The sequence below is a fragment of the Physella acuta genome, unplaced genomic scaffold (assembly GCF_028476545.2).
Source record: "Physella acuta isolate Inbredline_101_S28 unplaced genomic scaffold, ASM2847654v3 ptg000164l, whole genome shotgun sequence".
In the NCBI taxonomy this organism is placed as follows: domain Eukaryota; kingdom Metazoa; phylum Mollusca; class Gastropoda; family Physidae; genus Physella; species Physella acuta.
In genome coordinates this window covers 1,115,703-1,130,016 of record NW_026731683.1, presented here as the reverse complement: position 1 = coordinate 1,130,016, position 14,314 = coordinate 1,115,703, and the positions used below count along the sequence as shown (strand labels likewise).

At 37.8% G+C, this 14,314-nt stretch overlaps 1 protein-coding gene across 1 annotated transcript in view; it reads right to left on the bottom strand.

Annotated features, from left to right (window-relative positions):
* The window catches only part of LOC131935975 (uncharacterized), a 31,398-nt gene extending 21,083 nt beyond the window's left edge, over positions 1-10,315 (bottom strand). Inside the window, exon 1 of the mRNA XM_059292754.1 lies at positions 10,086-10,315. Coding sequence (XP_059148737.1) covers positions 10,086-10,109 — 24 coding nt within the window. The 5' untranslated portion in view covers positions 10,110-10,315. The remainder of the gene's footprint in view (positions 1-10,085) is intronic.
* Between the last annotated feature and the right edge of the window lie 3,999 nt (positions 10,316-14,314).

Below are 14,314 nucleotides of genomic sequence, written 5' to 3'. Positions count from 1 at the left end.
GACATTCATTTGTCACCCAGGGGGTGAGCGTGGGAGGGGATTCAAGAAATCTACCCGTCAACTTCACCCCCCCCCCTTCTCTGTCGTTTTGTTTTCAAGCCAGCAATTTTTAACTATTTATCGTTACTGATAGAAGACGCTACGACTATGACTATGTGAAAACAATTTTCATGACGTAATAACTATGATCACGAAAAAAAGCAGTTTTTATGACGTAATACGATGATCAGCCGTGAAAACAGTTTTTAGCGCAATTTCTATTCGGGAGAATTGCGTTTATTAACCCGTCATTTCTGGATGTATGAATGTATGAATGTATGAATGTGTGTCCGCAGCTTTAAGTCGTATCTCCTCCTCAACGAAGCAATATCGAGGACTAGTTCCAAAGCAATTATGTTAAGCAAGTTACCAGGATGATAGTGGGCCAAAAAAATTCCGGGTTTCTTTCATGGATTTCAATGGCTGCGTCATCACGTTCAGTAGCTAGGCGCGCAATGGTTTTTAGTCATGTAACTCTATTGTAAATAAAACATGTATTTTAACCAATGGTTTTACTAACCCTGCTCTTGATTTACGCTACGACACAGCTATTTTTAGATAACATAAGGAAATTGCGCTAAAATTGTCACTAGACTTTTTAATTATCTTGTTTATTCACAAAAACTATGACCACGGGTGAAAACAGATTTTTTAAACTAACACATAAACATGACCAGTAGTGAAAACAGTTGTATGGTGTCATAGCTCTAACCAGCCTTAAAAATTGTTTTCTGGTTTAAGCTCTATAATGTACAGCCAAGACATTTGTTTACAAAATTAAATACACATATTCATATTATGTAGTATTTAAAACTAGAATCTAGAACTAATTGAATCTAATAAATAGGCTAAATAATGGACACCTATGTTGATGTTTAGATAGGTTTAAATCAGAATTAAGAATTTGTCTTTACCTATACGTATTAGTTAAGCAAAAATCGTAAGCCTCAAAAATTAAAATAGTAAAAAAATGGGCTACTAATGAAGTAAATTTACGGGGGAGTTAACATTTTGTAAACATTTTGTAAACATTTTGTTAAAATTTTGTAAACATTTTGTAAACATTTTGTAAACATTTTGTAAACATTTTGTAAACATTTTGTAAACATTTTGTAAACATTTTGTAAACATTTTGTACACATTTTGTACACATTTTGTACACATTTTGTACACATTTTGTACACATTTTGTAAACATTTTGATGTAACAGTATAGTTTCATGGAAAGTGCTATTTTGCTAATACTATTTATTGTATTTGGAGTAAACAATTCTGAAAGCAATGTCAAAACTTCAAAATCGATGATTCGTACCTGTTGTAACAGCTTCAAATCTAATTTTATCTCTTACATGTTCCGGTAAATAATTTTAATAACATCAATTAGATCCAATAATTTTAATGACATCAATTAAATCCAATAATTTTAAGGACATCAATTAAATCCAAAAATTTTTAGGACATCAATTAAATCCAATAATTTTAAGGACATCAATTAAATCCAATAATTTTAAGGACATCAATTAAATCCAATAATTTTAAGGACATCAATTAAATCCAATAATTTTAAGGACATCAATTAAATCCAATAATTTTAAGGACATCAATTAAATCCAATAATTTTAAGGACATCAATTAAATCTAATAATTTTGAGGACATCAATTAAATCCAATAACTCTAAGGACATCAATTAAATCCAATAATTTTAAGAACATCAATTAAATCCAATAATTTTAAGAACATCAATTAAATCCAATAATTTTAAGGACATCGATTAAATCCAATAATTTTAACGACATCGATTAAATCCAATAATTTTAAGGACATCAATTAAATCTAATAGTTTTAAGAACATCAATAAAATCCAATGATTTTAAGGACATCAATTAAATCCAATAATTTTAGGGACATCGATTAAATCCAATAATTTTAACGACATCAATAAAATCCAATAATTTTAACGACATCAATAAAATCCAATAATTTTTAGGACATCAATTAAATCCAATAATTTTAGGGACATCAATTAAATCCATTAATTTAAAGGACTTCAATTAAATCCAATAATTTTAAGGACATCAATTAAAATTAGAAACTATTTTTCAGGCTCCGTACTCTTGTTTGAACAAATTTTACGCGCCATCATTATGTGGGGGAAAAATCGACTTCTTGTTTGGGTGTAATCTCTGAGTCAACATAAACAACCGCAGAGGATATTTCTACTGAAAATCGTTAAATAAGTGCCGAGAGATTCATAAGTTAAACGCCGGTCTCTCGTTCCGATTAGGCTATAGTTAGCAGGCCAAACGGGAGTGATGAAAATTGAAATATAGTCCGTAATGTCGAAATAGTATTAATGTTAGGATGTTTTGTTGTTTACACAAGTTTCTTTCAGGTATCTCTTGGGGGTGGGCGGAGCGTTCACTGCCCCACCCTACAGAACGAACTAGAAAAACCACAGTAAGTGTGGACGTTATAAATGGACATGATTAGTAACCTAATCAAGCTGCTTGAAGCCGCTATTTCTATTGAGTGAGGGATCTTCATCAGAGTGTTGAAATTATAGTGTGTGTAATGCAAAGATTAAAATTAATATGAGAGTAAAATAAAATTAGAACTAAATCAAAGCAAAATTTTTAACAAAATATTTGTCATGATTTGTTTTGTTTACATTCTCTAATAATAATCATTAAAAAAGTTAAAAAAAACCCACGTTTTCTGATTGAACTAAAAAGTAGAAAATAAATGCTATACATCACAATAATGCAAGCGATCACTCTACTATAAGCGATCAAAAACGTGGGGCGCCGTGATTTTCTTACAGTTTCTAATACTGTTGACTCTCTACAAGCTCCCTAAAAAAAGTCAATAGTATTATCTAATCAATAGTAATATAACTTTTACTTCGGCGCCCCACGTTTTTGATCGCTTATAGTAGAGTGATCGCTTGCATTATTGTGATGTATAGCATTTATTTTCTACTTTTTAGTTCAATCAGAAAACGTGGGTTTTTTAAAACTTTTTTAATGATTATTATTTTCTACTTTTTAGTCTTTGTCTGTTTGTTTGCATTAAAATCTTTCTATCGATTTTATCTTTTCACTTTTTTTTGTGGGTAAACGAAGACAACTCGTAAAAAACACGTTGTGTGAATACGTTACTGACTAGAACACATAGATTTGAACCCGTGTCGAGTGGGATAGCAATCGTGTGCCCAACCACTCAACCATATCGTCTCCCCCATACTGGCCACCAGTTGTTACGGTTGTTTGTACACAAACACCGCGTGAACACTACTCAGTAAGCAAAGAGGGAGAGTACCGAACCTTGTTTTCATCAAATTACAGTTACTGGGTTATGTCCCTTTTTCCCCACGTTTTTACTACAATTATATAGCGCTCTAAAATGCTCAATAAAATGTTTCCATGGATCAATTTAGTAATAATAACAATTGAATATTCTATTGTCATCCAAAACAAAGCTTCCCTGAAAATTTCAGCGCGCTAGCTAACTGGGAAGTGCCAGAAATTTCGATCGCAAGATTTGATTGGAAAGACAGAGACGAAAGCAAGTTAAAGAAAACGTGGGAAAAATACAGCATCCTTGCACAGCATATTGACACGTCATACATGACAAATCATATAACCAAGCGAAAAAAAAAGCAAACGTAAAAAAAAGTACAGTTTCCGATCTTTCCATAAGAGCTGAATGAACAAACCGAGAATGGACCAAGATCCTTCAAGCTAGTAGTCGAGTGTTATATTACCCAACCACGCCGTCCCACAAATAAAACATGATCATACAGATACACAAACTGACTTCAGAACACACATCAGACTGGCGTCATGGGATTACTGACCAGACCGAAACATCACACTGACGTCATGGGATTACTGACCAGACCAACACATCAGACTGACGTCATAGGACTACTGACACCAGACCAACACATCACACTGACGTCGTGGGATTACTGACCAGACCAACACATCACACTGACGTCATAGGATTACTGATCAGACCAACACATCAGACTGACGTCATGGGATTACTGACACCAGATTAACACATCAGACTGACGTCATGGGATTACTGACACCAGATTAACACATCAGACTGACGTCATGGGATTACTGACCAGACAAACACATCACACTGACGGCATGGGACTACTGACCGGACCAACACACTGACGTCATGGGATTACTGACCAGACCAACATACTAGACTGACGTCATGGGACTACTGACCGGACCAACACACTGACGTCATGGGATTACTGACCAGACCAACTTACTAGACTGACGTCATGGGACTACTGACCGGACCAACACACTGACGTCATGGGATTACTGACCAGACCAACATATCACCTTGCACTAGAAACACAGAGCACGTACACATGTACAATTTCTAGCACTAGCAACACAGAGAATGTACACATGTATAGTTTCTAGTACCTTGCGCTAGAAACACAGAACATGTACACATATACAGTTTCTAGCACCTTGCACCAGAAACACAGAACATGTACACATGTACAGTTTCTAGCACCTTGCACTAGAAACACAGCATGTACACATGTACAGTTTCTAGCACCTTGCACTAGAAACACAGAGCACGTACGATTGTACAGTTTCTAGCACCTTGCACTAGAAACACAGAGCATGTACACATGTACAGTTTCTATGACCTTGCGCTAGAAACACAGCATGTACACATGTACAGTCTCTAGCACCAACACGACAAGTACCATACGACTTACTAGACATCCGAACTGGTACTTTTTATATTACTCAATCGTAAGACCAACTTCTGTCACCATATTGGGTCACTACATATTGTTGCCAAAAATATTTCACCAAATTGTGAAACCAAATGTGGAAACCAAGATGAGTCACCATATTGTGTCATCACATTGTATTCCCACATATTGTGTTACCATGTTTTGTCACCAAATTGTGTCAACAACATATGTCACCAATTAGCGCATCACCAATTTCTAACAAAACTGACTGAAAATTTTTAGTGTTTGAAAAAATTAAAAAGGATAATTGTGTACCTATCTTAAATGTAGCATATAGGCATTTTATAGCGTTTTAGCATTTTTAGCGTTGGTTTTATTTTTCGGCGTTTTTGTTTTAAAATCTAAAACTTGTGTTAAAATATTGATAAAACAGTATTAAAAATGTTGTTTACTCATCCTAACTGTTGAAGAAATTGAAGTAAATACCAAGTAAACACAATAATACTTGGGTGCAATTCTGTATATTATGGCCAATCCGTAGCTTAAAATGTAGCTATTCGCCAAGAAATTCTAGATTCTAGCTATGTTTATTCTCCAAAAAAACTTCTCTCCTTTATACCATTATTATATAATTTTCACAAGAAAGTTATGTTCTTCAATTTATGTTTCATTATTAGTCTAAAATATAGTAGATATATTGTATGTACGGTTGTGAATTTATAAAACTATTGAAACTAGACTTTGCATATCTCAGTATCATACCTAAGATTAAGAATTTGGAAAGCTGCTAAAACCATGGAGTATATTTCAGTACTATAAACAATCCTAATCTATAAAAGGCCCTGTGCGCTCTTCTCTCTCTCTCTCTCTTTCTCTGTCCGCAAAAAATTTTCGCCGGACATCACGTCAGAATCGGCAGCGATATATCGAGAACTTTTTACGGACTTTTGTTGAAAATAATATGATAGATGTTTTAAATGTATAACCACAATTTTATTTAAAGAAGAAAAATAAAAATTAAAGGCGTATTCGAATGTAGAGAAACAGTATTATTTATGCAACCGGAAAAGCATTAATACATGTGAAAAAGAACGCATAAAACTGTGACGTCACTATTGCTTATACATTAACTAATGACGTCATCTGCTGTGTTTAGAATAAAAAGAAACGTGCGGCGTCAATTCGGCCAATGACGAAACGGCCCCGTCAAAACGACCACGACAAAACGACCCCGTCAAAACGACCCCGTCAAATCGGCCCCGTCAAAAGGGCCAGCGACATATGGACCCCGTCAAATAGGCTCCCGACAAATAGGCTCCCGTCATTTAGGCTACCGACAAATAGGCTCCCGTTATATAGGCTCCCGACAAAAGGGCTCCAGTCAATAAGGCTCCTGACAAATAGGCTCCCGTCATTTTGGCTCCCGACATATAGTCTCCCGTCATTTAGTTTTTTCCACAAAACGGCCCCTGTCATTACGACTCTCGACAAATAGGCTCCCGCCATTTAGTTTCTCCACAAAACGGCCCCCGTCATTACGCCTCCCGACAAATAGGCTAGCGTCATTTTGGCTCCCGACAAAAAGGCTCCTGCCAATTTGGCTCCAGACAAAAGGACCCCTGACACAGTGGTGTAGCTACCGTAAAGCTAGCGTAAGCAAGGCATGGGGCCCAAGGCACATAGGGGCCCTTTTCCCTCATAAAAAAATTAAAACTTTTATAATGGAATTTTAATATTTGTTACATATAAATAATTTTAAAAAAGAAAAAGGTTAAAAGTTCCAAAAAGCCCCCCCCCCCCCACCGTTTCGGCAGTGGGATTCAGTGTTTGTGGGTCAAACAGAGCCCAATCGTTATAATAACACTACAGGCTATATCACTTTGTCGTGCAAGACATTGAGAGATTCAGCCTATAAATAAACTTTTTAGCAGTAGTAGGCAAACATAATAATATAGTATAAATACAAAATCAGGACATATAAAATACAAAATGTTGCCTTCAGAATATTTATATATTAAAAAATATCCATCGTAAGTACAAGTTGATCTCTTCGTTTAACTCCTCTGTAGCCTAACGCAGAGGCGTAGCGAAGGCGAGGCGGGGGGTGCGGACCGCAACGGGTGACACCATTTAGGGGGGGGGGGGGGTGACACCAAAGGCAAAAAATTGTAAAATTTATAGAATGAAATGCCATTTTCCAGATCCATTAGTTAAAGTTAAATAGTCTTCTAAGTACAAATCAAAAATTATATCAAGAGGGGGGGGGGTGTGACACCACGACGTAAACGTAAACTATAAAGAAAACAATGTATTATAAACAGACTGTAGATAAACATCGTTACTATTAAGTCAGCAGTGATTAAAGCTTAAACACGTACGTGTACCAGTATGTGGCATATATATAAATTTTAGGCTTATGTAGGCCGACACACACACACACACACACACATATATATATATATATATATATATATATATATATATATATATATATATATATATATATATATATATATACTTTGTTTCCTGGGAGGGGGTGACAATACGAAGTGCCGCACCGGGTGAGACCCGACCTAGCGACGCCACTGGCCTAACGGCTGACGAAGGGGCCCACTGATAATTTTTGCATAGGGGCCCAAAAATCCTAGCTACGCCACTGCACTGACAATACCGTTTCTGTAGAGACTAAGTCTCCCGGCAAAGCGGTCTCATTGAATATGACATCTGCCAGTGGGACCCCTTCATCAATATTCTTTAGAGTTAGCTTATCCAACACTCTTATGTAATACAACGTATGCATCTCTTGTTCGGCAGGCCTTATTTTTATACTAGTTTATCTATTATAAAATATAGTATGTTTTAATTTAAGGGTCATCTATCTATGACATCCATAATTGAGTCGGATATAGGCTGTTCCAACTCATTGTGTGGGGAGAAGGGTCCACGCTGTACCTTCCTAACTGCAATATGCCTGTACAGGGGCGTAGCGAGGGGGGGGGGGGTGCGGACCGCACCGGGTGACACCAAGGCAAAAAATAGCAAAATATATAGAGAAAAAGTTGAGGGGGTGGGGGTGCAAATCGAAAGTTTGGGGGGGGGGTGCAAATCGAAAACTTGAAAGTTTGTCCCCGGGAAGGGTCGCAACGCCTCTGGGGGGGGGGGGGGGGGTGACACCATTAAGTGCCGCACCGGGTGACACCCAACCTCGCTACGCCACTGTGCTTGTAGGTTATCAAAACAAAATGCTGTTATCATGTTAACATCATGTATATCATACATTTACACTTCTGTGCTCGCTTTTAAGCAACAGATCTTTTCTGTTGTAAATTAAACATTATCAAAACTTTAGAATTGGTGGAATTTAGCTGTTAAGGGCTCGATTTGTTTGTGAATAAATGTTGGTTCATGAAAAAATAATTTCATTTGGGCATTAAAAAGAGGTTATGGTGGTATTGGAGGTAGGACACAATGGTTACTTTTATGCCAATAGTGGTCATATCATTCATTTTTCTGGAGCCAATATGTCGGGAGTCATTTTGTCGGGAGCCCAATTGCCGGGAGCCAATATGTCGGGAGCCCATTTGTCGGTAGCCAAAATGTCGTGAGCCCATTTGCCGGGAGCCCATTTGTCTTGAGCCCTTATGTCGGGAGCCAATATGTCGGGAGCCGCTTTGTCGGGAGCCAATATGTCCTGAGCCTATTTGTCAGGGGTTAATATGTCGGGAGTCCATTTGTCGGGAGCCTAAATATCGGGAGCCCATATGTCGGGAGCCTATATGTCGCAAGTCAATATGACGGGAGCCCATTTGACGGGAGCCAATAAGTCGGGGCCCTTTTGACGGGGCTATTTTGACGGGGTCGGTTTGTCGGGAGTCGATTTGACGGGGTCGTATTAACGGGGCCGTTTTGACGGGGCCGATTTGTCCCGGGCCGTTTTGACAGGGCACCAAAAGAAATGAACTATTTCATTCAAATTTGATTTAGATCTACGTACACTAAATCTACAAATCTACGCAATAACTAGATCTAGATCGAGACGTAGACGCTAAGATCTAGATTTAGACTCTAACTTCTCCAGAATCTATTCCAAAAATAAATGTCTATATTAGGACTAAACTATTTCAAGACATAATTATTTTATACAAAGTCTTTGTTTGGAACTGGCTAATTTGGGATGAAAAAATTAATTTGAAAAAATAGGCATATTCGCGTAAGTTAAGATTTTAAAATACGTCTTTTATTCTCCGTGTTTTATAAGGTGCTTATATAGCGGAGATGATAGTGTACTTAAACCCACGCAGGTGGTGCGGGTTCGAGACGCACCAAGTCTACTTGGTAAATTTTTTTTTTTATTATTTTGCTCGGGGTAAACTTAAAAAAAAAATTCTATTAGGATTCTAGATCTAGATGATCTAGATCTACGGAGAAACTAGACTTACACAGATGTAGACCCTACCTAGATCTAGAATCTATTCAAACAATACATTTCTATACTAAAGTATTTCAGGCCTTAATTACTTTATTGAAATCTTTGTTTATCTATGCAATTTGCTAATCTCTATAATATATAAAGCAAAGTTGTCGGGTGTTCGATAGGGTACTTCCCGGCGCCGCAGGCGCTTCAAATTTGGCACGATCTTGCCTTGGGACGACAGAACACGAGGGCCGGTTGGCCGAAAAGTCTACGATGAGGGGGTCAACACTGACCTCGACTGACCGGCGCCTTATATGAGCTATAAATCGAAAAAAATGTCCACGGAGGAACCTCTTCATAACTCCTGAGGTCGTAGACCGACCCTCTGGCGAATTAATTAAGCATTCAAATTCTCAATGTTTTCGAAAGCCTAAGCGAAGCTGGGCAGCATGCCTAGTCAATTTAGAAAACTCCTAAAAGCCCGGTGTATATTTCAGTACTATTATCAATAAATTTAGAAAACTCCTAAAACCCCGGTGTATATTTCAGTACTGTTATCAATGAATTTAGAAAAATCCTAAAACCCCGGTGTATATTTCAGTACTGTTATCAACGAATTTAGAAAAATCCTAAAACTGCGGTGTATATTTCAGTACTATAATCAATGAATTTAGAAAAATCCTAAAACTGCGGTGTATATTTCAGTACTATAATCAATGAATTTAGAAAAATCCTAAAACTGCGGTGTATATTTCAGTACTATAATCAATGAATTTAGAAAAATCCTAAAACCACGGTGTATATTTCAGTACTAAGCGCAATGTTAAGAATGTCGAAAGATACTCAAACTATGTTGTATATTTCAGGCAAACTATGTAACGTACTCACCCCAAGCATCAATATCATGCGCATACTTCAAGCATGGGCAGCTAGGCCGCGGGTCCCGGGCTACAGTCGAGAAGAGATGGGGCGCCAAGAGTTGTTGGAGAAATGTCTGCTTGCCGTGAACATCAAATCTGCCTTATACGACCAGACCGCCCACACCAGGAACTGCTTCCTCCAGCCCCAGACTCCGTTAGACGAGAATATGCTTTCTTTAGCCACAGACTCCGGTTAGACGAGAATATGCTTTCTTTAGCCCAGACTCCGTTAGACGAGAATCTGCTTTCTTTAGCCACAGACTCCGTTAGACGAGAATATGCTTTCTTTAGCCCCAGACTCCGTTAGACGAGAATATGCTTTCTTTAGCCCAGACTCCGGTTAGATGGAGGTTTGCTTTGTTCTAGTCGCAGACTTTGGGTAGATGGATATCTTCTTGTCTAGTTCGAAGACTCGGTGTAGACGAAAATATTTTTTGTCTAGTCCTCAGACTCACGTAGACGGATATCTTCTTGTCTTGTTCCTAGACTCTGTATATCTTCTTGTCTAGTTTCCAGACTCTAGTAGAGCTCCTTCCTCTTGTCCTAAGACTCCTGGTAGGTGGACGTCTTCGTTTAGTTCCTAGACTCTGTGTAGACGGAAATCTTCGTACGGACTCCAGGTAATATAGAGAACTGCTTCAGGTTGTCGAAAGTCTTCAGTATTATAAACCGATTAACCAGGTTAGGACATCAACAGCGTATCCCCCATGCCAACATCAAACGTAGATCAGATTTTTAAAAACCCAGTCGCTAGTAACTGCATATGATAAAACGTTCAATCATAACTGTCTTCAAAATATTTTTACTTTATTTTTCAATAATAGTATTTTTTTTGTTGAGATTTTCTAATTTAAAAAAAAAAATTCTATATAAAGATAAAAAAATTGTTTTTATAAAATAAATAGATCTAAATACTTAAATAATATAACTTTAAAATCTTTGAACAAAAGAAAACCGAAACTACAAAAGAGTTCCTCAGATGTGAGGAACTGTGTGCTGAATGTTGCGAGGTCTCTGCTGAAAAAGATCAGTTTTGTTGAGCGGGGCAGCTAGCAGCGCGTGCGACAACTTGGAGAATCAAACTCCGTGTTCCTATCGATTGGCCCCCACAGCTTGTTTTAGTTACACCCCCGCACGCGGCCAAATATTGATAATGGCGTTGTTTTACTTTGGTCTTTGGGTCGTGGCGGGATGGTGGAGCTACTGCCTTGGAAGAAATTTTTCCAGCATACACATTTTTATGAAAATGAAAAATTCGGGTACACGATTAATGATTTGATCGATAAAATGCCAAAATTTTTCAAATTTTTCAAATTTTTTGAAGTGTATTTTTAACACGAAAGTATTATTATTTTCCAAAATTCAATTTATAATGCAAAATAAAGTGTTGTGTTAACGCTTAAAAATTTGGTCCCTATAAAGTGCGAATATTTTAAAGATTGTGGCCTATATTTTATAAATTAATTTAATTAGAAAGATTGGGTAAAAGGTTAGGGAATTCATCCCGTCGCAATTTGAACTTTTAGCTAAATTAAATCCATGCTGCAAATTAATATGGCGTATAATTTAAAGAAAAACACACAAAAAAATCGCAAAACAACTTCTGCACAAAATCACAGTTCTACATTAGCTGAACGAATCGTCAATAAATAATTTCACGCATTTTTTGGTCGATTTTTACTCTTCGTTTCTTTCGTCGTAAAAATTCAGACACCCCCCCCCCCCCCCCAACTCCACGCCCTCCTAAAATTAATAACATTTCAACCTAAAAAAGCGATTTCGTTCTAAAAATGTTATCTAGTTTCTTACTTTAAAATATTTATTTACCTTGGTAGAGATTAATTGTGTTGAATTAGGTTTAATTAAAATTTACAAAAAGCCATAAATTGCCAAATAACTGCTAATACCTAGTTTAAAAAAATACTTTTTATAATGCAAAATTGTGGTGTCACACTCCCCCCCCCCCCCCCTCCCCTCGTCAACATTTCACTTAAGTCCGACCCCGCCTTCACCAGAAGTATAACATATCTATATCATTCTATAGACGTTTACTTGTTGTTGTGTAAATCTTTCGTATGCGAAAATTTTTTACCGCCCCCCCCCCCCCCCCCCGAACGAAATGAAATTTATATAATTTATATAGAAAATATATACTTTTAACAGTGTCCGCCCCCCCCCCCCCCCGAAGAAAGTCTACCGCCCCCCCCCCCCCCCGAAAATTTCAAGTGCCCCCCCCCCCCCCCGGAGAAAAAAGTCTGGAAGAAACACTGGCCTATAGCCAGCAGAATCTATAATCATCGCAAACTGATGAAATATTGTGAAACAGCATTAGGGGCGTTTTGAAATTGCTTAAGTCTTGATATGACTGTTATAGAATACCGAATACATAGTATTCCTGCTATCCCTACGTGCTATTTTGATAGACACTTCAATTTATTGATTGAAATCTCACATCATGATCATTTTTTATTTTCGTTCCTTTCGGAGCATAGGGTCTCTGTCAAAACTTTCCATTCTCCACTCTCTTCTGCCAGTCCTTTCAGCTCTTCCCCAGTTCCTTCCTATCCGTTCATCCTCCGCCAGCAAGCTACATTGCCATGTCTTCCTGTGTCGACCCCTGCGTCGCCATGTCTGTCGACCCCTGTGTCGCCATGTCTTTCTGGATCGACCCCTGCGTCGTCATGTCTTTCCGTGTCGACTCCTGCGTCGCCATGTCTTTCCGTGTCGACCCCTGCGTCGCAATGTCTTTCCGTGTCGACCTCTGCGTCGCCATGTCTTCCTGGGGCGTTCCACTCCAAAGCTCTATCGCCATCGTCCTCCCTTAGCGTGTGCCCGATTCATCGCCATTTCCTCTTTGTGTTAGTATGTGTGTGTATGTCTGTGGACACGATAACTTGAGAACGGTTACAGATAGGTTGATGAAATTTCATATAAGAGTATTATATCAGAATGTGCATATCTGTATCAACTTTTTAGCGATTTTCGGTAACCGGAAGTGGAATTTATTTTACTTTTGGTTTTTCAAAAGCCTATAACTTGAGTACTGTTTCACATAAATAAACGAAATTTCACATATAAGTAAAAGATCTGTCAAATTTTGAGTAATTGTCGTCGACCGGAAGTAGTACTTTACGATATTTCCGATCAAAAAACGCATATGAATTAATGAAGTACTAATACTACGCACTATTAGAAACATATTGTTTGCCGTTCACTTGGTGCGCAATTCTTTTTCACCCGAGATTCTATTCTATTTTTAAAAAAGCTTAAGTATGTAAAAACTTATCTAAAATCATGTCTATATCCCGAGTTGCCATCCCCCTAGCGTTATATAAGAATATTCGAGAAAGTTTAGGGGAGATCACTCCCGCTTTATTTAACTAGGGGCTAAAGGAATAGGTAAGTAAAATGCTCGTACATCGGTGTGTGTAGAATTTAAAATGTGTTCTTATTTATTAAAAAAAATAATTCCGTTTTCCGCATTTGGTTGGAGTCGTTGAATGATTTTTTTTTCAATAATGGCAGTTAGTTATGTACTTAGACCAGATGCATGCCTTAGAAAGCATGAAAAATAACGATAGGTGCACTGTACACTTAAAACCTGACAGTGCATGGTGCACGTGGAATAGAGTTAACCTTTTTCAGTGACCTAGACATATGACGAGGTAGTGTGGTCAGCACTAAGACCAACCGCCTTTACTTTCCCTAACGAGAGTCAGGTACACTTCAGAGCTGAGAGTACACTGAGTACACGCTTTTGTCATCATCAGGATGTAAGTACGTAAAGGTGAGATCGATTCAAATATTCGTCTATGATAATCACGAGATTACTGGTTCACATAAGGCTTCATTACATCAGATGGGTGACACAGTAGCTGAGTTCAAAGTACGGTTACATTATGGTTTTCAATGGCTTACTTGTTTACGTAATGCTAATCGTTTAATAACTAATGCAGTATGACATTTGTAAATTTAAAAGAAAAACGATTAAAGTGCACCAGATTTAAAAAAATTTTTTTTTTGGACAACGACAATGTTGACGGGCAAAGAGTTCGTGTGTAACAGGTGGCTGTGAATAACGGGCAGTGTGGTGTAGATGTGGATGTGCATGATGCTGATGCCGCGCAGTGTGGTGTTGATATGAGTATCGTGTTCTGTGTGTGTGGATGGTCAGTAGTGTGGTGTGGATGTTGATGA